Genomic DNA, 27474 nt, shown 5'->3' with positions numbered 1-27474 from the left:
TATTATGCATTCAATTTTGACTTAACCACTCTCTCTAAATCTCTTCTCACCTTGCAGCAAACAGTGAGAGATTATGAAAGAATGGGTATTGTTCAAAACACAGTGAATAGAATTCTTCAAGATTTATGAAAGGACGCCTCCATCTGCAGCATTTATTTTCCAGTTACATACCAACATGCTCTGCAATGGATTCCAAAGATATTCTGGACCGCTCTGACTCAGTCAGTGATTTCCAATTCTTGGTTGTCTCAGGCCTAAGGTTAAAAAGTCATTAAAGTGAACCACCAATGTTCCAGATGTTAGAATCACTAGTCATAGTGTAAGTGCAAACAGCAATAATTACAGAATCATGTACCCCAATGCAAGAGTGCATTAAAGGTGAGATGACTATAGAAAGTAATTATAAAGGTGGTGTATGTATGCGTGGGATACGATACATTCTGGGGAAGGTTTCTTTCTAATAAAGGTTTCAGAGTAGTAGCCGCGTTAGTCTGTATCCGCAGAAAGAACAGGAGTACTTGTGGCACCTTGGAGACTAACAAATTTATTAGAGCATAAGCTTTCGTGGACTACAGCCCACTTCTTCGGATGCATATAGAGTGGAATAAATATTGAGGAGATATATATACACACATACAGAGAGCATAAACAGGTGGGAGTTGTCTTACCAACTCTGAGAGGCCAATTAAGTAAGAGAAAAAAAAACTTTTGAAGTGATAATCAAGATAGCCCAGTACAGACAGTTTGATAAGAAGTGTGAGAATACTTACAAGGGGAGATAGAGTCAATGTTTATAATGGCTCAGCCATTCAAGGGGAGATAGATTCAATGTTTGTAATGGCTCAGCCATTCCCAGTCCTTATTCAATCCTGAGTTGATCCTGAACTAGACACAATCAACTCCGGTTTGAATAAGGACTGGGAATGGCTGAGCCATTACAAACATTGAATCTATCTCCCCTTGTAAGTATTCTCACACTTCTTATCAAACTGTCTGTACTGGGCTAGCTTGATTATCACTTCAAAAGTTTTTTTTCTCTTACTTAATTGGCCTCTCAGAGTTGGTAAGACAACTCCCACCTGTTTATGCTCTCTGTATGTGTGTATATATATCTCCTCAATATTTATTCCACTCTATATGCATCCGAAGAAGTGGGCTGTAGTCCACGAAAGCTTATGCTCTAATAAATTTGTTAGTCTCCAAGGTGCCACAAGTACTCCTGTTCTTTCTAATAAAGATTAGCTTAGTAAGAAATATTACCCTTTCCGGTTGAGAGCATGTAAACCTACTTCTGAGAGGCCAATGGGATTTTTAGCACCATCTCTTGGGGTGGGAAACAGAACCACAAGGAGATGCACCAAGAGGTGTAGTGGGTTAATGCACTGTTTACCTCTGAAACCCTGTGTTGTAAACTAGGTTTAAGTTATAAGTATGAATGGTTTCTACGGGGGGGGTGGGGTGGGGGAGGCACCTGCACAGGGGACCAGGAAGAGAACTGTTCAGGTCAGAAAGCCATCCATAATATTTGTCACAATTCCATATAGCCAGGAGCTGCTGCTGCTCAGAAAAACCTAGATTAGGACACCGGGATGAGGTAGGACAAGAATAGAATACCCTGACACTGTGCATGGGAACTTTATACAATGCTTGTCTGAATGACGATGTGTTTGCTGACTGGGCTAGCATAAGGCATCAACACACTGCCATTCTCCAATGGCCTAGGGAGCTGTGGTCTTCAGGTTTCCTCCCTGTGATTTTCCCCTATACCAATGATTGCTGCACTTTCTGAGATAGCATCAACTTTCCCTCTCCCCCGCAAATGCTATTGAGTGTTCACACACACACAAACCCTACATTCTAATACATGTTTTGTTTAGTTTCAGATAGATTAAAGTTCTCCAAGTACATAATAGAGATCTATTCTCTTGAGGAACAGAGAAGCTTGCACACATACTTTTCTTCCATGCTCATTCAGAAGTATCTTCACACAACTACTTTATATTACAACTGTAGCACACTCTGGAAAAGTTGACCTAGAAAAATGCTAACAAGGTAATGTTAAATTACAAAGAGAGTTCCAAGTTACCTATGGAGTGGAGGTGGCTTGATTTTAGGTTTTTCAGTAGATGAGGATGGAGTTTTAATCTGAGGCTTAGCTGTGGGTGATGCCTCCAGGTCTTGGCTCAGCTCTGCTTCAGTCTTCTTTATGAACTCATCATAAGACTGAGTGTGAAAAAGTTAAGATTGTTAATTTTCCAAATCATAACTTCTTGGAAGAATCAATCAGCAAACAGAAGTTAACAAATGAATAAAGCGCATCCTTTCCTTTTAGAAGACTGCTCTCAAAGCAAGAAGTTTTCATGTGCGTATGGGCAAATATACCTCTACCCCGATATAACGCGATCCGATATAACACGGGTTTGCGTATAGCGCGGTAACCCCGGAGCTGCGGCAGCGGGGCTTGGCCAGCGATTTAAAGGGCCTGGGCTCCCCGCAGTGGCTGGAGCCCTTTAAATCAGCACTGGAGCCCTGATGCCGCTACCCTGGGGCTCCGGCAGCGGGTCTCCGGCAGCGCTTTAAAGGGCTCGGAGTTCCGACCATTGTGGGGAGCCCTGGGGCCTTTAAATCACTGTTGGAGCCCTGCTGCCACTACCCCTACCCAGGGGCTCTGGCAGCAGGGCTCGGGTGGCAATTTAAAGGGCCCGGGGCTCCCCGTGGCTGGAGCTCCGTGCTCTTTAAATCACTGCTGGAGCCCTGCCGCCGCGACCCCGATATAACGGGGTTTCACCTATAACGCGGTAGGGATTTTTGGCTCCCGAGGACCACGTTATATCAGGGTAGAGGTGTAGCTTATTTGCACAAGTAACAGCTCTTCAGTTGCGAGTGGCTGGACTTTTAATATTTTATTATTATAGACTCCAACAGTGTCTGTCAAGTCTGAGTCAATATACTACTTAAAAAAAAAAAAAAAAAAAAACCACCAAACAAAAAACTCCCCTCCCCCCCGAAAAACCCAACCCCCCCTACATCATTTTACTGGTGGATTAGCCTTTTATCCTGAAGAGGATTGTCCATCATATCAGTACCACATGGGCTACTGCAGAATTATTGGAAATATTTAAACGAGTACCAGAATGGTGGTGCTGCTGTCATAACAAGGTGCATCAATAAGCACAAGAGAAAAGATTTCTTCAACAACTGACTGTAATATACCAATTCACACTATGCTAGCAGTTTGACTTGTTACTTAGCCCTTCTAACTGTTCCTAACCTCTAGCTGTTTGATCAAACTGGCCTCCTGGGCTTTCAGCCTCTCCTTCTGCCTCTTCTTTTGTTCCTTTTTCAGCTGATAAACAACAGACTTCCTCTTCCGTAGCTCATCCTTTAGGGCCCTGATCCGGCCTTCAATGTCACTCTGGTCAGATGTGGTTTCTGAAAAAGATAGTTTAGTTTTAACCCTTAAATAACCTCACACATTACAAGTATTGCTATCCAAAGTACAGAATCTTCAGTTAATGAATTACATCACATAAAATATTAGTAAAATAATTTATTTTTAACATGCTCATCTCATCAAAATAAAGACTTCCTAAGTAAGCATCTCTTATTTTAACAATATCACATCACATATGGTAAGGAAGAAAAATGCTACACCAGACCGTACTGAGTTTGGCAAAGACATGATGTATAAAATGGTTACGTTCCTAGTTATCTTGTACATCCTTAAAAAGCCAAAGTCACTTAGCTTTATGATTCCTACACTGACAGAAGGCATTAGAGACATTGCTGAATAACCAAGATAGATAATTTTCAAACACAGCAGCAATTCTATGATACAAAAGGCACACAATTAAACAAACGCATGTCTTGAGTGGGCTCTGTGCTTATCCTACAGGTATATTTCAGAAAATCTACACAAGCTGGTATTTGCAAACGCGTTTAAAAATAGTTTAAAAAATACAAAAGATAAAAAGTGTAAAGTGAATGAACACTTTCTACCCTCATATAGCACATGTAATCTGAGAATCCCAAACTGCTTTACAAAGATGGGTATTCTTATACCCATTTTGAGATAGAAAAACTGAGGCACAGGGCAGTTAAGTGAATTGCCCCAGGTCAGCATATCAGTGGCAGAACAGGAAGTAGATTTTAGGCCTCTTAATTCCCTGTCCCATAGTCTAACCTATAGTCTAGACCACACAGAATTGAAATGTTGAAAGTGCAGGCACTGTTAAATAAACAAAAACAATACATAGGTATTTTCTCCATTTAACTAATGCATATTAGCCTACTCAATGACAAACTTAGGGCATGTCTTCACTTGGGGCTGGGGGCGTGATTCTCATCTTCAGGAGACAAACTCACACTAGCTTTCATTGAGCTAGCAAGCTACTATCAGAAGGCAGGACAGGTTAGCTGCCCCAAGGATGTGCGTAGGGTTTTTCAGGGGCACATATTCAGAATGACTAGCCTGTCCTGCAGCTCATGCTGCTGTAGCTTCATTCTAGTTTTGGTGTGCTAGCTTGATGAAAGCTAGTGTGAATTTGTCTCCTGAAAATGGGAATCACACCCCCAGATCCAAGTGTAGACATACCCTTATGCTATGAAGGTGGCAGAGAATGGACTGAATCTGATCTACAGAAGAGGGAATGGGGGGGAGGGATAGCTCAGTGGTTTGAGCATTGGCCTGCTAAACCCAGGGTTGTGAGTTCAATCCTTGAGGGGGCCACTTAGGGATCTGGGGCAAAATCAGTACTTGGTCCTGCTAGTGAAGGCAGGGGGCTGGACTCGATGACCTTTCAAGGTACCTTCCAGTTCTAGGAGATGGGATATCTCCATTTATTTATTTATTTATTTATAAAAATATCAGGATTGAAAATTAGCTCAACATTCAGAACGATATTGTGTGTCTAGAATGCAAATGGTTAATTTATAGATAAGAGAAATGTGTTTCAAATATATATTTTAGATATAATAAGTATCTGAAAGTCATTGCTTCCTCTCCCTACTTAGCAGTATGTAAGTTCAGGCTTCTGTGTTTTGTTAAGGACATCACAGACACACATAGCACAAGCATCCAGTAACATTTACTCAGTTCTCATTAATTCAATTCAACGAGCACTAGTCTGGATAAAGAGTTAAAGATTTGTCATTAACTGCTTGTGGTGTCAACGGCTACAGAGAAAACAGTATTTTAATCTTATGTTTTTCAGTGACACACTTCTTTTTAATGGTTTAAGAATGCATATATTTTTTAAATTTGTGTTTAAAAGCTTTTAAATTCACCTTAAACACCCTTATGCTACATGACGTATTATTTTAATGGCGAGTATTTAATTTGTAATAGTATGGTCCAGAAGTAAGCTAGGTCTCTTGCAAACTATAGATGGAGTACAGTAAGACCACCAGGTTTTAAATCTCCTGGACTAAACAAATTCACTAGGACTGGAGGATGACTAGTTACGTTCAGTTAGAAAGAGAAGCAGTTTGACTGTTAAACCCTCCTGTTTGACAACTTATTTCTGGAGTTCTCACACTTAAGCGTACAGAAAACCACATCTTTAGAATCAGGGGGTAGCCGTGTTAGTCTGTATCTACAAAAACAACAAGAAGTCTGGTGGCACCTTAAAGACTAACAGATTTATTTGGGCATAAGCTTTTGTGAGTAAAAACCTCACTTCTTCGGATGCACATCTTTAGAGTGATTGTCTCATGGGCCACCTTACATTCCATTCACAAATGCATGGATCATTTATGCTCCTAGTCTCAATTTCGCAGATGACCTATTATGTCATTCATAACAACAATATCCCTGTGGTGAATGTAGCCACTGCGCACTTGAACAATATTTTCCTTTTCCTTTAAAAAGGAAATCACATGGTTTCCTTTTGCAATTTCATTACCATCCGTTCTGTTCCTCTTCCCCTCCCGCAAGATTCCCTACTGTCTGGTCTTCCAATCCTCCTGGTGGTCCTCTCCCTCTATTCCATTGGATGTCGTGCTCAGCTGATTGATTCCCTTGGCTCCTCCTCCGGCCGCTCTGCGCCCTCCCCTTGGCTGGCTCCTCCAGGCGCGCCACGCCCCCCCCATGGCTCCTCCAGCCGTGCCGTGCTGCCCCCGCGACACCCCCATGGCTCCTCCAGCCGTGCTGCGGGATGCCATGCTGCGCCCCCCCCTCGCTCCTCCAGCCGCGCCCCCCCCGATGGCTCCTCCAGCCACGCTGCGGGCTGCCATGCTGCGCCCCCCCTCGCTCCTCCAGCTGCGCCGCCCCCCCATTGGCTCCTCCAGCCGTGCTGCCCCCCCTTGTCTGCAGGAGCCCAGCGCTGGTCCGGCAGGCCAAGCTTCAGAACAGAGCGTAGGCTCCGCCCGCTGGCGCCATGGTAACGCCTAACTAAGGCGCCGCTTTTGGAAAATGTGCTGAGGGGAAGCAGCTGCTTCCCCTGCACCATCCCTAGCTACGCTACTGGCCCCTACTCTACTTGCACTACATTGATGACATCTTCATCATCTGGATCCATGGAAAAGAAGCCCTTGAGGAATTCCACCATGATTTCAACAATTTCCATCCCACCATCAACCTCAGCCTAGACCGATCCACACAAGCGGTCCATTTCCTTGACACTACTGTGCTAATAAGCAATGGTCACATAAACACCACCCTATACCGGAAACCTACTGACCGCTATACTTACCTACATGCCTCCAGCTTCCATCCAGGACACAGCACACGATCCATTGTCTACAGCCAAGCTCTAAGATACAACCACATTTGCTCCAATCCCTCAGAAGAGACAAACACTTACAAGATCTCTATCAAGCATTCTTAAAACTATAATACCCACCTGCTGAAGTGAAAAAACAGATTGACAGAGCCAGAAGAGTACCCAGAAGTCACCTACAACAAGACAGGCCCAACATAGAAAATAACAAAGCGTCACTAGCCGTTACCTTCAGCCCCCAACTAAAACCTCTCCAGCGCATCATCAAAGATCTACAACCTATCCTGAAAGATGATCCCTCACTCTCACAGATCTTGGGAGACAGACCTGTCCTCGCTTACAGACAGCGCCCCCAACCTGAAGCAAATACTCACCAGCAACCACACACCACAGAACAAAACCACTAACCCAGGAACCTATCCTTGCAACAAAGCCCGATGCCAACTCTGTCCACATATCTATTCAAGTGACATCATCATAGGACCTAATCACATCAGCCACGCCATCAGGGGCTCATTCACTTGCACATCTCCCAAAGTGGTATATACCATCATGTGCCAGCAATGCCGCTCTATCACGTACATTGGCCAAACCGGACAGTCTCTATGCAAAAGAATAAATGGACACAAATCTGACATCAGGAATCATAACATTCAAAAACCAGTAGGAGAACACTTCAACCTCTCTGGCCATTCAGTAACAGATTTAAAGGTGGCAATTTTGCAACAGAAAAGCTTCAAAAACAGACTCCAACGAGAAACTGCTGAACTTGAATTAATATGCAAACTAGATACAATCAATTTAGGCTTAAATAGAGATTGGGAATGGCTGAGCATTGAATCTATTTCCCCATGTTAAGTATCCTCACACCTTCTTGTCAAACTGTCTTAAATGGGCTATCTTGATTATCACTACAAAAGTTTTATTTCTCCTGCTGACAACAGCTCATCTTAATTAATTAGCCTCTTAGAATTGGTTTGGCAACTCCCACCTTTTCATGTTCTCTGTATGTATATAGATCTCCTCACTATATGTTCCATTCTATGCATCCGATGAAGTGGGCTGTAGCCCACGAAAGCTTATGCTCAAATAAATTTGTTAGTCTCTAAGGTGTCACAAATACTCCTGGTCTTTTTGCGGATACAGACTAACACAGCTGCTACTCTGAAACATGCCAGTTTAGTGACTGTTTGGAAATTTGAATTGAAATTGAAACATTAATACACACTTTAAAAGCATACACAGTGCATGATAAAATGTGTATCTGAAAAAGTAGAATAGATTTGAAAAGTATGAATATAGACTAGCTTCCTTATACAGCTGTTGTTTTTATGACAATGTCAGTGCATTCATTTCAGTGATGTTGGCCAACCTAATAATTTCAAATGATGATTTGTAAGCAAAGTCTAAATGAGCTCTCCCTGACAGCTAGTGATGAGCTGGGGCTGGGGGGAAAGGCTTCAGGACCAGATTGTATTTACACTCACACCTAATCTACCTAGGTATCCAGCAAACAGAGCTGTATTGCCCAGGTGATAGATTGGCTGGGGTTGGGTTACAAATCACTTGAATGCGAGGGGGGGAGGGGAAGAGAATGAAATGTTGTTCTTATTGTATGAGTAAAGGGCAGTAGAACTGTACTTAGCCTGTGCTGATTAAGGGCATCAAGAGGGAGGGTGGGGACCTTTCCCTCTCCACTGTTTAAAGACAGAGCTGATTAGGCTCCATAGATAGTCTTTTGTTCTGTTAAGTGACCACTGCAGCTGAAATCACTGATAATCAGGTCTAAGTGCTTAGTCCTGCTGTGGGGACAGTGTTCCTGTGGGTACAGTGTTTTTGTGCAAGAGATAGCCCAGACTGCACTAGCAGCGAGCTTCCCCCACTGAGAGCTCAGCTGAAATCACTGAGAGCTGGTGGAACCTCAAGAGACCAACTCGCAGAGGTCACAGTGGCAGCAGAAGGTGACTGCGCAGGGCTATTGGCAACAGAGTGGTGGAGTAAATGGTGGCACAACGAACAGCAGTGGCCAGAGCGAACGGTGAGCAGCTGGAGGAACGAGCAAGGTGCCTTCTTGCCCCCCACCTGGGGGGTGTACTCAGGGCCGGTGCAAGGAAGTTTCGTGCCCTAGGCGCAAGTTCCACCTTGCGCCCCACCCCAGCCCTGTGGCAGCTCCCCCCCTCCCAAAATGCTCCCCCCCATGGCAGCTCTCCACCCCCCGGCCCAGGGATCCGTGCGGCAGCTCTGACCCAGGGGTTCCCCTGGGCTGCCTGCTGGCAGCTCAGACTCCCTCTCCCTCCCAGCGCAGCGGCCGCTGTAAAAAAAAAATAATAAAAAAAAAAATAAAAAAAAAAAAAATGGGGGCGCCGCTTTTTGGCGCCCTCAAAACTTGGCGCCCTAGGCAACTGCCTCGTTGGCCTAAATGGTAGCACCGGCCCTGGGTGTACTCACGTGAAAGCACCTCTGAACTCGGAGTCTCCACTGATCAAGGACAACACTGGTGAGTGGGGTGCGGTGGAGGGAAAAGTGAGGGGTATGTTAAATAAACATTTGTTTGTTGGACTATATTTTAGTGACTTTGCTCCAGAATGCTAGATTTGTGACTGGGAATGGAAACTTATATAAATATGTTTCCTAGTAGGCCAAGATTTTTAAAATGCATTATTTGCCAAGATTGTTATCTCACATAGTTGCTATCTTGAGAGGTCATTATGTTGGGGCGTTTCTGTACTAAACATTTTTATTATTCTTATTAATTTTTACATAAGAATGGTCATACTGGGACAGACCAATGGTCCATATAGCCCAGTATCCGGTCTTCCAACAGTGATCAAGACCAGGTGCTTCAGAGGGAATGAACAGAACAGGTAATCATCAAGTGATCCATCCCCTGCCCATTCCCAGCTTCTGGCAAACAGGCTAGGGACCCTCAGAGCATGGTGTTGCATCCCTTCCCATCCTGGCTAATAGCCACTGATAGACCTATTCTCCAGGAATTTATCTAGTTCTTTTTTTAATCCTGTTATAGTTTTGGTCTTCACAGCATCCCCTGGCAAGGAGTTCCATGGGTTTGACTTTATGTTGTGTGAAGAAGTACTTCCTTTTGTTTTTTTAAAACCTGCTGCCTATTAATTTCATTGGGTGACTGCTAGTTCTTGTGTTATGTGAAGGATTAAATAACATTTCCTTATTCACTTTCTTCACATCAGTCAAGATTTTAATAGACCTCTATCATATCCCCCTTAATAGTCTCTTTTCTAAGCTGAAAATTCCCAGTTATTTTAATTTCTCCTCCTGTTTCATACCCCTAATCATTTTAGTTGCCCATCTCTGTACCTTTTCCATTTCCAATATATCTTTTTTGGGATGGGGTGACCAGATCTGCACACAGTATTCAAGGTGTACACGTACCCTGGATTTATACAGAGGCAATATAATATTTTCTGTCTTATTATCTATCCCTTTCTTAATGATTCCCAACATTCTGTTCGCTTTTTTGACTGCCGCTGCACATTGAGTGGATGTTTTCAGAGAACTATCCACAATGACTCCAAGTTCTCTTTCTTGAGTGTTAAAATCTAATTCAGACTCCTTCATTTTGTATGTATAGTTGAGATGGTTTTCCAGTGTGCATTACTTTGCATTTATCAACATTGAATTTCATCTGCCATTTTGTTGCCCAGTCACCCAGTTTTGTAACTCTTCGCAGTCTGCCTGGGACTTAACTATCTTGAATAGTTTTGTATCATCTGCAAATTTTGCCACCTCACTGTTTACCCATTTTTCTAGATCATTTATGAATATGTTGAACAGTAATGGTCCCAGTACCTACCGCTCAGGGATACCACTATTTATCTCTCTCCATTCTGAAAACTGATAATTTATTCCTACCCTTTGTTTCCCATCTTTTAACCAGTTACTGATCCATGAGAGGACTTCCCTCTTATCCCATGATGGCTTACTTTTCAAAAGTCAATTTAAATTAAATACATTTAAAAAAAATTATATTTTTTTAGAAATCTAGACCTGTTATGTGTTTTGGTGTAACTTGCATTATCCTTATGTTAAATTTGCATTATCCTAACAAAACATTTACTTTATTCATATCTCTTTTATATGACTCATCAGCCCTGACACCCCCTCCCCCCCCGTAAATTCGAACACCCCCCCTAATTTCAATTCCTGGGGAAACCACTGGTTCTGTGTCTGTAAAGAACCTAGCACAATGGGATCCTAGTCCATGACTGGCACTACCAAAATACAAATAATAAATATTATATTATTAATAGTTTTCAGTCTAATTTACAGTCCCATTGGCATAGAGACTATAAAACCAGCTGAAATTAAGAAGAAAAGTCAGCAGCACCAGGTGACCAGCTAGTTCTTCATGACCCAATAGCAATTTACACTTCAGTTAAATAACCAGTGCCTCATTTCACCAAAAGACAGCAACAGTAAGTAGCAGTAAGAAACGGTTACTCACCTTCTCGTAACTGTTGTTTTTCAAGATGTGTTGTTCAATGTCCATTCCAAACAGGTGTGTGCGCGCTGCGTGCACGCCAGCCGGAAGATTTTCCTATAGCAGCGTCCATAGGGTCGGCTCCAGCGCCCCCTGGAGTGGCGCCTTTATGGCGCTGTATATAGGGACCAGCCGACCCCCCACCGCCTCAGTTCCTTTTCGCCGATACTCTGACAGAGGGGTAGGAGTGTGGGTATTGGAATGGACATGAACAACACCTCTCGAAGAACAACAGTTACGAGAAGGTGAGTAACCGTTTCTCCTTCTTCGAGTGATTGTTCATGTGCATTCCAAGCAGGTGACTCACAAGCCCAAGTCTAGGTGGTGGGGTCGGAGGTCACTGCAGACTGGAGGACTGCTCGGCCAAATGCAGCATCCTCCCTAGCGTGGTGCGTAATGGTGTAGTGAGCTGTAAAGGTGTGGATCGAGAACCAGGTGGCCGCTCTACAGATTTCCTGTGTTGGGATGTGGGCCAGGAACGCAGCTGAAGAGGCCTGCGCTCTTGTGGAGTAGGCCGTGATAGGCGGGGCTGGTACATTGGCCCGACTGTAGCACACCTGGATGCAGGTTCTGATCCAAGCCGAGATCCTCTGTGACGTGACCGGGAGCCCCTTCCTACTGTCAGCCACAGCTACGAAAAGTTGGGTCGACTTCCTGAAGGGTCTCGTCCTTTCTATATAAAACGCGAGAGCCCTGCGAACATCCAGAGAATGCAGCCTGTGCTCCTTAGCCAAGGAGTGCAGCTTTGGATAAAACACAGGGAGAAAAATGTCTTGACCCATGTGAAACGGGGAAACCACCTTAGGTAGGAATGCAGGATGTGGCCTGAGTTGGACCTTGTCCTTGTGGAAGACCGTGTATGGAGGCTCAGATGTCAGAGCTCTGAGTTCCGATACCCTTCGTGCTGATGTGATAGCCACCAAGAACGCGACCTTATATGAGAGGTATAACAGCGAGCATGAAGCCAGTGCCTCGAACGGGGCCCCCATGAGGACAGACAGGACCAAGTTGAGGTCCCAAGCAGGGACAGGTTGACGGATATGTGGGAACAATCTGTCAAGACCCTTAAGGAACCGTCCAACAAGTGGGTTTGCAAACACTGAGGTCCCCCCCTCTCCAGGGTGGAATGCGGAGATTGCAGCAAGGTGGACTCGAATCAATGAGAGAGCTAGTCCCAGGTGTCTCAGATGTAGCAAATAGTCCAAGATGAGAGGGATCGGGGCGAGCAAGGGGCCCTGACCATGCTGTGTAACCCAGAGGAAGAAGCACTTCCACTTGGCCAAATAAGTAGACCTTGTCGACGGCTTCCTGCTGCCCAACAGGACCTGTCTGACCTGATGGGAGCATTGTAACTCCAGTGGGTTTAGCCATGGAGCATCCAAGCTGTGAGGTGGAGCGACTCCAGGTTCGGGTGAAGGAGGCGACCGCGATCCTGCGTGATCAAGTCCAGTAGTAGGGGCAACCTGAGCGGAACCCTCGTAGACATGTGTAGGAGAGACGCGTACCAATGCTGGTGTGGCCACGCAGGAGCTATGAGGATGAGTCGAGCATGATCTCTGCGGGCCTTGAGGATCACCCTGTGAATCAAGGGAATCGGGGGGAAGGCGTAAAGAAGCCCGTCTGCCCAAGAGAGGAGGAACGCGTCTGATAGGGATCCCTGATGGTGTCCCATGAGGGAGCAGAATTGACGACACTTCCTGCTCTCGTTGGAAGCAAACAAGTCCACCCGGGGATGACCCCAGAGTTGGAAAATTGAGAGAACTACATCCCAGCGGATAGACCACTCGTGACCCTGGAACGAGCGGCTGAGAGTGTCCGCAAGCGCGTTGTGCGTGCCGGGGAGGTAGGATGCTATCAGGTGAATTACATTCTGTACGCAAAAGTCCCATAATGCTTGGGCCTCCTGGCAAAGGGGAGAGGAGCGAGCACCACCCTGTTTGTTGATATAAAACATCGTTGGAGTATTGTCTGTGAGGACAGAAACGCACTTGCCCACGAGCTGGGACTTGAATGCCATGCATGCGAGGCGTACTGCTTGCAATTCCCTGACATTGATGTGCAATGAAAGATCCTCCCTTGACCAAAGACCTTGGGTCCGAAGGTGGCCCAGATGTGCACCCCATCCGATGCGTCCGTTACCAGGGTCAGAGAGGGCTCTGGTTCGAGGAAAGGGACCCCCCGTGCAGACCACCCGTGGGTCGAGCCACCATTGGAGGGAGTCCAACACCGGACGAGGTAACATCACCATTGAGCCTAGGGAGTCCCTGACTGGCTGATAAACCCCTGCCAACCAAGATTGGAGAGGGCGCAGTCTGAGCCTGGCGTGTCTGACGACATAGGTACATGCTGCCATGTGCCCTAGTAATTTGAGGCAGCTTCTTACTGTGGTGGTAGGGTAACTTTGGAGGCCGAGAATAATGATTGACAAAGTTCGGAATCTGGCCTCTGGGAGATATGCTCTGGCTTGTGTCGAGTCCAGAAGTGCTCCTATGAATTCGATTCTTTGTGTTGGAGAAAGAGTGGATTTGGCCTCATTGAGTAAGAGGCCGAGGGAGCGGAAGGTGTGCCTGATGAAGATCACCTGAGCCGCCACGAGTGCCTTGGTCCTGCCCTTGATGAGCCAATCGTCCAGGTAAGGGAATACCTGGATCCCTTGCCTGCAGAGGAAGGCTGCCACGACTGCCATGCACTTCATGAAGTCCCTTGGGGCTGCTGATAGACCGAAGGGTAGGACCGTGAACTGTAGATGAACGTCGCCGACGAGAAACCTGAGGTAACATCTGTGGCGAGGGATTATCGTGATATGGAAGTATGAATCCTTTAAGTCGAGGGCGGCATACCAGTCTCCTGGATCCAGGGAAGGAATGATGGAGGACAGGGAGACCATGCGGAACTTGAGCTTCTTGACAAACTTGTTGAGACACTGCAAGTCCAGAATAGGTCTGAGGCCCCCTTTCGCGTTCGGTATTAGGAAATATCGAGAATAGAAGCCCTTGCCCCGTAGTTCTGGAGGCACCTCCTCCACTGCCACTGCTGTAAGGAGGGACTGAACTTCTTGAAGGAGAAGTTGCTCGTGAGAGGGGTCCCTGAAGAGGGACGGAGAGGGGGGCTGGTGGGGCAGGAGGGAGGAAAACTGGATAGAATATCCCTCCTCTACCATGCGAAGCACCCAAGCGTCTGACGTGATCCGGGCCCACGCACGATAGAAGGGGGACAGACGTGATGAAAAGACAAGGTTGGGAGGATCCAGAGATCTGTCCGGTAGGCCGTCCCTGACCGAACCCTCAAAATGGTGGCCTAGGCCTCTGCGGAGGCCTTGGTTGGGCAGAAGACTGTCCGAAGGGCTGCTGTTGTTGCCTCCTCCTGCCAGTCCACAGTCTCCTGCGCACAGCATCACCTCGATTTTGAGGTTGATACGGACGCGGGGCCTGTGGCGGCCTAAACTGCCTACGCTGAGTAACAGGGGTGTGTAGGCCTAAAGAACGGAGGGTGGTCCGCGAGTCCTTTAGGCTATGGAGCCGTTTGTCCGTCTTTTCTGAGAAAAGCGTGGGCCCTTCGAAAGGTAAGTCCTGTATAGTCTGTTGGACTTCATGAGGAAGGCCGGAAACTTGAAGCCAGGCTCCGCGCCTCATGACGAGACCAGTAGCCAACATGCGCGAGGCCGAATCGGCTGCGTCCAAGGCTGCCTGAAGGGAAGCTCGAGTAATTAATCTGCCCTCCTCGACAAGGGCCGAGAACTCGGTTCGTGAATCCTGCGGGAGGAGGGCCGTAAACCTACACAAAGCCGAGCACGTGTCGTGTCCATACCGGCTCACTATGGCCTGCTGATTGGCAATACGCAACTGTAGGCCCCCCGTTGAATAGACCTTACATCCGAAGAGGTCCAACTTTTTAGCCTCTCTATTTTTAGGAGTGGATCCCTGAAAACCTTGTCGCTCCCTCTGGTTGGCCGCATCCACCACCAGGGAGTCCGGCGGGGGGTGCGTGTAAAGATGTTCATAGCCCTTGGTTGGGACAAAATACCGCCTCTCAGTCTTTTTGGCTGTAGGGGCCAATGAGGCTGGAGTTTGCCACAAAGTGCGGGCTGTGTCCGCAATGGTTTTTATGAGGGGTAGGGCCACCCTAGATGGGCCCAACGGGGCCAGGATATCAATTACAGGATCGGTGTCCACCTCGATCTGTTCCATCTGTATCAAGAGGCTCTGGGCCGCTTGAGTAAGGAGCTGTTGGAGGAGTCTATTATCCTCTAAAGCCGGAGCAGCAGAAGTTCCCGCTACTGCCTCATCCAGAGATGAAGAGGAAGATGTTCCATGTAGCTGCCCTTCATCTAGCACGTCTCCCTGTGTAAGGGCCTGCGACACACGGTACTCCGGCTGCGCGGCCGGTGCGGGCTCAAGATGCGGCACCGCGGCCGGTACCGGGGTCGCCACCGAACGCCGAGGAGTGGTGGGCGGTGCCTGCACTGAAGGAAGCAAAGCCCCTGTCGGTGCCACTGTTTGACCTGAGGGTGCCGTAATGCCTTGTGGCACACTCCTGTCAGACGGCGGTGCCGGTGGCATTAGCGGTGGTGCCCCAGACGCTGAGGAGACGGAAGCGGTTCTTGAGCAGGGCTCGTACGCCTGACCCACTGACTGATGGTAGGCCCATGGCGTCCAGAACGGCCACTGTGGAGGTGGTTGCCACTCTCGCTGCTGATGCCACTGTGGCAGGTATGATTGGGCACTCCTACGCGAGGACGATCTGCTCCTCGATCTGTTAGAACAGTAGGAGTCCGCCTCCGAGTCAGAAGTCTCTGAATAGGAGGACATCGGAGGAGCGGTACCCACAGTCGCCGGCTGGGGTGCTCGCGCCGGTGCCCCTACTGTGGCGCCGCGTGGAGAGTGCGGTGAGCGCATCGCCGGTTTACCCTTAGAGTGATACTGGGGCCCGGCGGCAGCCGGAGGTTGTCTGCACCGGTGCGGCGACGCCGGCACTGGAAGGTTCAAGAGGTCTGAGGCGGCCTCGAACGCCTCAGGCGTCGATGGAAGGCGGACCTCCTTCATAATGTCTGGGGATCTATGGCGTTCCGGACTTGACCTTGCCCTCTCCGGGGCGGGAGTCAACGGGATGGCTGGATGGGTCTGCGGCACGGGTTGCCCCGAAACAATCGTGGACTGCGCCCGACCGTTAGAGTCCCCGTGGGGAGATTGTTCGGTCTGCGGCCTGTTCTTTTTAGCCGGCACTGGCGAAGGAGAGCGGCGTCTTATCGAAGACGATTTCTTATGCGCTGACTCTCTGCAGTGCCGGGGTCTTGGGGCCCAGGCCTCACGACCTATCTCCGGTGCCGGGGCACTCCGTACCGAGGATGAAGTGCTGGGTGCCGGCTCTGAAGGTCCGGGATCTGATTGCGGCCGCAGTGCCACCTCCATTAGGAGGACTTTAAGTCTCTGCTCTCTATCCTTGAGAGTCCTGGGGCGAAAAGCAAATAGGACACCTGTTCCTTTGATGGGTCTCCCCGAGGCACCGCAAGCAGGAAGAGTGCGGATCACTTTTTGGCATAAACTTCCCGCAGTCCCAACAGAGTTTAAACCCTGGGGACCTGGGCATGCCCCAGCGGGGCAACGAAAAGTTGGGGAACCCCCCCCCCCAACTGACCTAACTATCTAAGGGTACGTCTACACTTACCGGAGGGTCCGGCGGCAGGCAATCGATGTTCTGGGATCGATTTATCGTGTCTGGTTAAGACGCGATAAATCGATCCTGGAAGTGCTCGCCGTCGAAGCCGGTACTCCAGCTCGGCGAGAGGAGTAAGCGGCATCGACGGGGGAGCCTCCCTGCCGCGTCTGGACCCGCAGTAAGTTCGGACTAAGGTACTTCGAATTCAGCTACGTTATTAACGTAGCTGAATTTGTGTACCTTAGTCCGAAGTGGGGACTTAGTGGGGACCAGGCCTAACAGTAACACTAACTACTAACTAATAAACTATGTACAAGAACAATAGAACACTGCCACGATTGCTAAAGAGCAAGAGAAGTTCCAGCTAGCCGTCACCGGCGGTAAGAAGGAACTGAGGCGGTGGGGGGTCGGCTGGCCCCTATATACAGCGCCATAAAGGTGCCACTCCAAGGGGCGCCGGAGACGACCCTACGGACGCTGCTATGGGAAAATCTTCCTGCTGGCGTGCACGCGGCACGCACACACCTGCTTGGAATGCACATGAACAATCACTCGAAGAAGAAGGTATTTCATTACAAGCAGCTAGTAAATGCATTCCTTTTTCAGTAAAGTTTTGTAGTTAAATATTTATGAAAGCGTTTTTAAACAAGCAGTGCACAAAATAGATATAGGTGTTTGACAGGAAGAATGTGATGTCTCCTCATAGTCCGAGGTAGTGTACCTATTTTCCGGCAAGTGTCTTGATTACAATTAATTCCTCCTGCTTAAGTGAAAGTAACATCATGTTAATTAAGGCCCAAATTCAGGTTTTGTATAAAGCAAGTTTCTACAAAGCCTAACAAAGGAATCTGTTGCCATGACATTTGAAAAATTTTAATGAATTTTTTTTAAAGGAATAGCTTTCCTCTAAAGTGTTTTCAAGTATTAATAGCACATATGAACCAGAAATAGATTATAAACAAACACGAAATTGACTATTCTATTTTCATGGTTCAAGCTGACAAAAAAATGCAGAAGTGGAAACAAATGGTGAGAAGTAAATTAATTTTTAAAAAGTCTTTATTTATCTCAGGCATCAGTTACACATGCAAATAAATCTGCAATATCTATTTTTAACTCAACAATGTCTTTTTAATGAACCAAGATGATTTTACATATGTCACATGTTGCGGGAAAAAGGGCAACAATGAAGACCAACATTAGAATGCAGTGATACATCCCCAAATCCCTCCTCCAGCTGACACCAGTCTTAGTCTCTCCGTCATATTTTAAAATACCAAATACTTGAAAGACTATTTATTTCAAAAGAGCTCATTATGCTCACTGTTGGCCCCCCATATTCATTATTTTTAATCTATTCATACTGATATGTTTATTTGGTTTTCTCTGTTTCAACTTTAAGAGAATTTTATCAAGTTATTGCATGTTTTAATTATGCTGCAGTGCCCTGAAGGTGGCACGCTATTAAAAATTAATCAGCGTGAATGTGTTTATTTTATGTATTCATTTTTATAACAAAATGGAAAACACTTGTCCTGACAAGTCCTGATATTTTCTAGTGCACACAAAAGCTGTTATAAGAACATTATTAAGGTTGCAAAGTCAAACACTGAAAAGCTAGGAAATGTCAGAATTAAGGTTGCCTATGCAACCTCAATTTGGTCCATTTTGCTTATTCTTTATGATACATGTTTAACTTACATGATTACACACTATTTTTTTCCATGTAATCCCCACCTCATTCAGTGTACTGGATGGACCTGCTGTGGAGAGGGACCTGCTGTGGGGATATGTAGAGGACCCCTGCTTCATTTGTTGCAGAAGTTGGAAGGTCTGCAGTGAATGAGGCAGGGGATTGCAGAAAAAGAAGGGATGATCTCATGGTTAAAGGCAATGAAATGCTGGCCCAGAGAACTGAATTCTATCCCTGCCTCTCCCACAGAGTTCCTGTCACTTCAGGCAGGTCACTTAAACCAAACTTCTCACAGGTGGTCACTAATTAGATGTTCCTCATTTTCTGGGTGCCTAATTTGAGACCCTGGAGGTTTGATTTGCAGAAATGCTGAGTGCTCACAGCTGCAACTGAAGGCAATGAGTGCTGTGCTTTGAGCATAGAAAGTGCTATGTAATGAAAACTACTCTGAAAAACAGGTCCTAGATGCCTCAAACTGGGCACCCAAAATTAGTGGACACCTTTGACCTTACTGTCTGTGCCTCACTTCCCCATCTGTAAAATGGGGGATAATACCACCTTCTCTTCGCACAGGGAAGTTGTACAAATGATGTTTGTGAAGTATTCTGATACTATGTGATGAGCACTACAGTAAAGTCCATGAATGAATTAATAATTCTGTCTTCAGAGCAGGGTTTGAATAGTGTCCAGCAAATGAGGCTTAAGGCCACACAATGCACAATGAAAATAAAATAAAATATTGAATAGCTGCTCATTACATGAGCACCTTCCATCCTGTTCACTCGTGGAGGCAGGAGTCATGTGGAAAAAATAGTACATGTATCATAATGCATACACATGAGGAAGACAAATTAAGGGTGCACAGGCAACATTAATTCTGGCTTTTCCTAGCTTCTGACTGCTTCACTGTGCAACCTTAATTCATAGAGTCATAGACTCTAGGAGTGGAAGGGACCTCGAGAGGTCATCGAGTCCAGTCCCCTGCCCTCATGGCAGGACCAAATAGACATTTATCTAACCTACTCTTAAATATCTCCAGAGATGGAGATTCCACAACCTCCCTAGGCAGTCTATTCCAGTGTTTAACCACCCTGACAGTTAGGAACTTTTTCCTAATGTCCAACCTAAACCTCCTTTGCTGCAGTTTAAGCCCATTGCTTCTTGTTCTATCCTTAGAGGCTAAGATGAACAAGTTTTCTCCCTCCTCCTTATGACCCCCTTTTAGATACCTGAAAACTGCTAGCATGTCCCCTATCAGTCTTCTCTTTTCCAAACTAAATAAACCCAATTCTTTCAGCCTTCCTTCATAGATCATGTTCTCCAGAACTTTAATCATTCTTGTTGCTCTTCTCTGGACCCTCTCCAATTTCTCCACATCTTTCTTGAAATGCGGTGCCCAGAACTGGACACAATACTCCAGTTGAGGCCTAACCAGCACAGAGTAGAGCGGAAGAATGACTTCTCGTGTCTTGCTCACAACACACCTGTTAATGCATCCCAGAATCACGTTTGCTTTTTTGCAACAGCATCACACTGTTGACTCATATTTAGCTTGTGGTCCACTATAACCTCTAGAGCCCTTTCTGCCATACTCCCTCCTAGACAGTCTCTTCCCATTCTGTATGTGTGAAACTGATTGTTCCTTCCTAAGTGGAGCACTTTGCATTTGTCTTTATTAAACTTTAATGTTCTTGTGTGTAGCTTTTTTGTGTGTAATCTCCTAGATTTTTAAAAGGCAAGCTGAAAAACCGCAAATTCCATCATGTGGCATCAGACTGCCACTCACATAGGTCATCAGCAGGGCTGGAACTGTTAGATACACCACAGAAACCTCTTCCCTTTGAGCTAACAGAGTAACTGATAGCATCAGTAGGTTGTCATCCTCTATATGGACCAGCACTAAAGGGAGATGAGACACTTTGCCAGTGGGTTCCACAGGTACGACTGACAGCAGAGGAAAAGTGAAACTTAGGGATCTTGGGTTCTAGTCCAAGCTCTGGAAGGGAGCATGTCTAGTGAGCACAGATTCTTCTGTCCCTTCAAACTTGTCTCAGTCCCATCTCTTTCCCCCCTAGCACCTTGTCCCAGTCCCATTCTCTTCACTTAGCCAGTCGAAGTCTTCAACCCTCAGGCTTCTCCTCCCAGTCCCAGTGGCCTTGCCCAGTCAGTCCTAGAATCCCTTCTGGACTCTTCATCCCAGTTCTCCCCCTCCAGACTCCTTGTCCAAGTCTTCCCCCACAAGCACCTTACTCACAGTCCCATTTTATCACCAGTCCCAGTCCCCCCGCCCTGTCTCTCTTCCTCCCTCTGTATCCCCATTAGCTTTCAATCCCAGTCTTCCTCCCTGGGCTCTTTGGCCTATCTCAGTGTCTCTCTCCAACCTTCTAGCTCCTTATAGCAGTTGTTTTACCCAGCCACTCCCAGTTCTCTTGCCTCAGAACTTTTGGAGATCCTAGCTGCTAAACTAGAGGTCTCAAACACGCGGGCCGCGGGCCGCATTGTGGCCTGCCATAGGCACCGACTCCACCAGCAGCCAAGCTCCCCCACTCCCCCCGCGCGCCACGTCCCTGCTCCTCCGCCTACTTCCCAGGTCTTCCTGTTGCCAAACAGCTGTTTGGCGGCGCTTAGGACTTTCCAGGAGGGAGAGGGGAGGAGCGGGGACCCGGTGCACTCAGGGGAGGAGGCAGAGAAGAGGCAGGGCCAGGGTGGGGATTTGGGGAAGGGGTTGGAATAGGGGCAGGGAGGGGGCGGGAAGAGGCGCGGCATTACAGTTTAAAAAAAGTTAACACATTGACTTTTAATAGCATACTATATTACTCTTCATTTTTTTTCATTTTTGACTACACTTTTGTATTGTTGTATGAAAAGGTTTCAGTGATGCAGCCCTCGGGCCAATGTACTAGTCCTTATGTGGCCCTCGTGGTGATTTGAGTTTGCGATCCTTGTGCTAAACTCTAGGAAGTCTCTATTGAGCATGTGTGTATTGATTTTTCCAATGCTTATAACTTGGCCAAATTTGGGTGGATTTCCATAGGGAAGGCAAAAAGGCATATTCTTAACACAAAGGCAACCCCTCTGTCAAATTTCAAGTCTTTGCTCCAAAGTCCTTGCTCTACAGCTTCTCAAAAAAGTGCGCCAGAATTTTTCTACATGGGCAAAACAATGTATTTTTCCCTAGCCTTGATTTCAGAAACACCAGAACCATTTTGGCTTAAATTTTCTAAGAAAATTCAGTCTGAAGCAGATATCCAGCATGGAAAATTGCAGCCCGAACGGTTAAAGTTTGTCAAAACTGCAAGCAACCAAACACACGGTCTTATAATGGAAATATCAGGCAACCTTAATAGGTTGGTATTACCAGCTCTACCTGTAATATACTATGCCAAGCGTTAACTTTTTTGCATTGGCGGTGGCCGACACTTTCTGCTGTTTGTATATAAGCGCACACATTCTAAATTCAGGATTAATTTTAATGCAAGTCATTTGCTGTCAGAGGAATTTTGCTTCAATTTCCTCCTTTTCCATTTTTTAAAAAATTCCTTACTGGTAAAGGTTGTCAGGTAGAGCAACTTAAGAGGATGATAAACTACATCCTACAGAGCAGATGAAGCACAGACATACAACCCCAGTGCAAGCTTCCCTACAATGAAGGTGGCATTCTGATGCTCACAAACTGCAGAATATCCCTAGGTATGAATAACTAAGTCAAAGTATTCTGAATGGGGTTCCCCAAGTCAGTAACATTGGCTTCAATAAAAGTGAACTGATGAATAAAACAACATGTTTAAGATCTCATTCATATCAATGGGCGTGCGTGTTTAAGTACACAAACTCAATATGGTTTAAAACAAAGAATCTGAAAGATCATTTCCTCCAACTTCTCAGACCAGATTTTCAGGCTCTGTATTGCTTCTAGAACAGTTAATGACATCACAATTTAGGAAACTTTGTTCATTGCTGTACACTGAAGTGATCAACTTTAATACAAAAACCTTCCCACAGAATCCTGAAGTCACTGCAATTTCAAATATTTTCAGTTTACTTAATTAGATGTATGAGTTAATTTACTGGGTTGCAAAAACAAAGAATGTGAGAAATGAATTTAAACACAAGACAATGTATTCTTGATAGCTTCAATCTTACCTGACTGTGTCATGGATAAAGACTCATCAGACCAACTGTGGGATACTTGATGGGATTTCACAGGTAAATGCAGCTGCCCTCCAGTTCTGTGGCTTCCTTTGATGGAATCCTGCTTTGACATAGATGTACTGCTTTTGGAAGGAGACTGTTCAAAGACGAAAGAAAAAATAAGTAACTACTTGTGAAGCTCAATTTAAAAGTATGAGATCACTGTCAACAAGAGTTAATTACAAGGAAAGAAAGTATTCTCTAGTCATAAATCTTTAGCAACAACAAATAGCTAACTACCTATCCAGATACATTAACAAAAGCTTTATCTTTCTCAGTGTATTATGTATCAGAACAAAACTACCTAAAGTAGCAAAAGCTGACATTTATCTTGAGCCTGGACCTCAGTAATTCTGCCTTACATGGTCTAGTTTATTGCTATACAAGAAAACTTGTATGCTTCAGATTAGAATATCTGTTGATGCAACCACACTTTTGTAAAAACTGCTGCCAACTATACCTGCTAAACTGAAAGGACATCTCTCAATATGAGGAAGTGCAAGGCATTACCCTACATCAACCACCACAACACAGGCTCAACTTCCAGCCAGGCAAAACTTCTCTTAAGGGCAGATTCTCTTCCAGATATCTATTTACAGCACTAACAGTATGCTTGTCACAGCCCTTTTACCCAGACAGAATACAACCTTTGGCACATTAGATGTTATACTGCACTAGCTCTTCAGCTGCACATTCTAAATGGACTTTCCCAGAGGAAAAAGTGTTTGTAAAACTCAATGCAAGTCGAGATGAGCAGTGTCTCCACAGACAGTGGCTGACACAGCATATTTAGCCTCACAGCTTCATCCAGGTATAAAGCCCAGATAACAAGAATTACCACGATGCAACTTACAAAGCCAAGCAGACATAATACTTTGAACAGAGCAGAAAGCCAGAATTATCTAGCAAGCTGGCATTATATGTTGTAACCTGCAAGACTATGTGTGAGGCACAGCTGTATTCCTGATGCTATGGAATATCTACAAACACTTCATAATGCATTACTCAAATCAAAATCATAGTATTAGCTTCCTGTGCCTGATATAATCGTGAGAAACTATCATCCATCCAAACCATACTGGTATGCTGGGCTAGCATTCCACTGATTATGCTGCGTAGCCCCACTGGCACATTCAAAATCTGTTGTAAGTCTGCACACAAGTTAAAAATGCTTAACTGACCCCATTCCCAAATAATTTTTTCCCCTAAAGATTTTAAAGAAAGTATGTGAGTGCAATATTTATTGACAGCCTCAGATATAGCATTACAGCTATGAAAACAGTTTAATCTCTGTGTAGAAAGCTTTAAATGGCTACTAGAAAGTTTATTTTCTACTTCTCTTCTGATGGTTCTTTACAAGTACTAGAACATGTAAGGGTAAAGTTCACTCACAAGCTTGCCTGGCGAGGTAGCAGACTCTAGATCCTGTGAGTAAACCATTTCTTCAGTAAGTGTACTATGATCTGGGCTTACTGGCTTCCCTTGGTCCACAGCCTCTGATTGGACAGGTTCACCAGCTGGACTGCCTAGTTCTTCTGGGACAGAGCTTTCACTGTTTACACGAGTATAGGAAAGCAATGGAGACTCCTCTTCACTGGCTGTTTCTGAAATGAGACAGTGGAGGTAAAAGAGAGCACACAGTATAGTCAGCCAAGCAAGAACTTGCACTATTTACATGCATCTAAGGTAGTTTTGATTACTGCATTTGATCAAAAAAAAATCAGTCACAAGCTGTGTTTAAATGCCAGATTGTACAGTAAAGAAACAAGGTGGGTGAGGTAATATTTGCACCAATTTCTGTGGCTGAAAGACAAGCTTTCAAGTTTACACCATTCTGATTGCATAGTGTTACTTCACATTATATGGTATTGAATAGTTTAACAAGGAGATATTTAATTAAGGAATTTCAATAAAGCAAAATGCCAAATGTTAGTAGTGGCTGCTGGATGCCTAAAACAAAGGGATTTCAGCATATTCTAAATTAACATTTTCCAAAAACTCTGTGGTTCTTGAACATCTTCTAACATCCCCCAAACTATTCAATTACAACCCTCAGCAGTCATGGAGGTAGTGAAGTCAACTGCCAGAAACCAATGCTGGAGCATGGAATCTGCCTATGGAAATAATTCCTCACCCCTCAACAATATTGCATGGTTAGCTGTGTTTGGTTGAAAACCAAATCCTGAGTTCAAAATTAAATTCTATGCTTCCCCTGAAACAGTTGTGGACAAACCTAAAACAGGGGAAACAATGGGAAAATGCTTCTTGCACTATTTTAGATGTTATGATTTCATCAACTCTTGGCAGATGACAGACAGAATCCAGAAATCAGGACTGAGTTATAAAATTCCTGTTTTCTAACTTTTATAGGATATAGAGTACTATTGAAAAAAGCCTTAGAAAATTACTCAATATTGGGGCAGAGGCTGGGGAAAGGAATCACCTTAGTCCATTCTCCAGGCTGACTGTGCTCCAACCCTGGTAGGTAGATAAAATTAGTGGAGGGAATACAAATACATTTACCTTTTACATTCAACACATTGGAGTTTTTGTTCACTAAAACTTTATATTTCACCATTCTTTTTTAATTGTCATAGAGCTGTGTGACGTTCAAGTGGGAGTTTGCAATGACGGGTGAAAATGACCATAACACTTAGCTGCCTCATAGATTCGAAAGATGTGCTTTATTTGGTGAGGGGAGAAAGGAAAATTAAGATCCTCTGGGACAATCCTTGAAGATACCAGTATTTTCTTCACTTAGACTCCCTGCCCTCTATATCTCATGCTGAAGCGACAAACTGCCATAGGAAGACTGAATGAGACTCGTTTTGGGAGCTGCATCGAAGCAAGTTTATTTTGTATGAAGAACCTTTCATACAAACTGCATCCAAAAATACTTTAGTCATGTATAGTTGCAGAGTTAATAAAATAGGAAGAGAAAATAAAAGTCAAAGGCAGGGAAGATAAACAGCTTTTCACTGATCTGAAATACAAACTGTGAGGCAGGAGAAGGCTCCCTCTGATGGCAGGAATCGCAATGGTAGTAAGATGGCTGGTAGGGAGATGGAAGAGAACAGTACTGAAGTGGAAAGGGGATTTAAGAGTGAATGTCTGTGAAGCAGGCTGGGTGAAAGACCATGGTATTTGTGTTTTAAAAAGAAAAAAATAAAATTTAAACTGGATCCTGAAATATATGAATGATGTGTCCACGCTTCTCTGTACACACGAGATGACAGGCAGTAGACAGTGGCATTGTACAAATACTAAAGTTTGGAAAGCTGGTACCTGGAGCCAATAGAGTTGCAGCAGTTAAGGCAAAAAGATAAAGGTCTGGATTAGAACAACAGAGACAAAGAGAGGCACTGAGACACATGGATAAAGTTGCAGAGGCGGTTTCAGGTGTATTTCAAGATATAACATGTAGAAGAATATAAAGAAGGGTACAGCGTCAAAGATGTCACCAAGATAAGGCTACTGGAGGCCAAAAACTTTGAGTTGAGGAGAAGATGGAGTGGCGCTTGAGAAAGCTCGTCTTGTATAAGAGAAGCAATTCTATCAGAGGTATTTAGCTCTGGAAAGTTGAAACAAAGCAACACATTTACTTGGTCAATGCAAGAAGTGAGGGTGAACAAAGTCATTAAAGATATGTGTTGAATATCAACGTAAAAGTGGTAGCTAAGGTTAAAGGTGATAAGAGGTAGAAGATAATAAAGAGCAGAGGACAGAACACAATTCTGTGTCCAGAGAGGAACAATCACCACCACACATCAATAAAATACAAAAATATGAGCTTACCAGAGGCTAATAGTTTATGATATGCTATGTTTTGCCCCAGTCATTATTTGCACTGGGTCACTCTTTGAGCAGGACATGGTTTTACCTTTGGGCTCAGCTCTCTGGTCCCCCAGTTCCTTCTTGGCTGTTTTTGTTTTGAGTCTCTCTTTGTCCCAAGCAGCTAAGGCTTGTTTCTCCATCCGACGTATCTCTGCTTCCTCTGCATCTAGACGGCGCTTCCACTCCAGCAGTTCTTCAGCATGTTGTCGCCGCTGCATCAGCTTCTGTTCTCGCTTAGTTAGGAACCTGATAAACATATCAGAAGACAATGGGAAAACAGTCTACCACAGCCAAAAGACCCAATGGCAAGATGCTCTATCATCACAATGTATAGACGTGTATAAATAGAAGTAATTTTCTAAGACAATATCAATGTTGTGACATTCCATAGATCTCCAAAAAACTATATAATAAAAGGAGGCAAGTGACTTATTGTTACTACCCTGTAGGACTTATTGCTGTTCATTGACAAATTATGTAGAACAGCACAGAAAAAAATCAGAAGCGTAACAGGTGTCTTCCAATTCACATCTTTCCGCACATTTCCTTTCTATAAGAAGTGGGCAAGTCTTTAATGTAAAAACTATGATGGCAAATTCTTAATGTATTAAGAGGCCCACCGCCGTTTTGAATTCTTTAAATGCTTGTTCCCTTCAAAGAGGTTTCAAGCTTGACCTAGTACCAGGCCCACTAAGCAGAAAGCTAACAAAGACATAATTAAGTTCTGGTCACTTAGGATAACTCTGAGGCCCAGCTTTTATAATACAGTATGATAAGCAGATCACTAATCTGGAAGGAGCTAATCACCTATACATTTTGAGGATTTTAAATACTGTAGTTATACATAGAAGGGTTACTCACCAGTA

At 45.0% G+C, this 27474-nt stretch overlaps 1 protein-coding gene across 5 annotated transcripts in view; it reads right to left on the bottom strand.

Moving 5' to 3' along the window:
• The window catches only part of CEP350 (centrosomal protein 350), a 140813-nt gene that overhangs the window by 19982 nt on the left and 93357 nt on the right, over positions 1 to 27474 (bottom strand). For all 5 annotated transcript variants that reach the window (XM_054037450.1, XM_054037454.1, XM_054037451.1 and 2 more), the window contains 6 exons: positions 26655 to 26854; positions 24167 to 24378; positions 22727 to 22871; positions 3272 to 3432; positions 2087 to 2223; positions 172 to 254 (listed from right to left, as the gene is read on the bottom strand). In XM_054037450.1, the coding sequence (XP_053893425.1) occupies positions 172 to 254; positions 2087 to 2223; positions 3272 to 3432; positions 22727 to 22871; positions 24167 to 24378; positions 26655 to 26854 (938 nt within the window). The remainder of the gene's footprint in view (positions 1 to 171; positions 255 to 2086; positions 2224 to 3271; positions 3433 to 22726; positions 22872 to 24166; positions 24379 to 26654; positions 26855 to 27474) is intronic.

Source organism: Malaclemys terrapin, chromosome 8 (assembly GCF_027887155.1).
Source record: "Malaclemys terrapin pileata isolate rMalTer1 chromosome 8, rMalTer1.hap1, whole genome shotgun sequence".
Taxonomy (NCBI): domain Eukaryota; kingdom Metazoa; phylum Chordata; order Testudines; family Emydidae; genus Malaclemys; species Malaclemys terrapin.
This window is presented reverse-complemented; position numbering and strand designations above follow the sequence as displayed.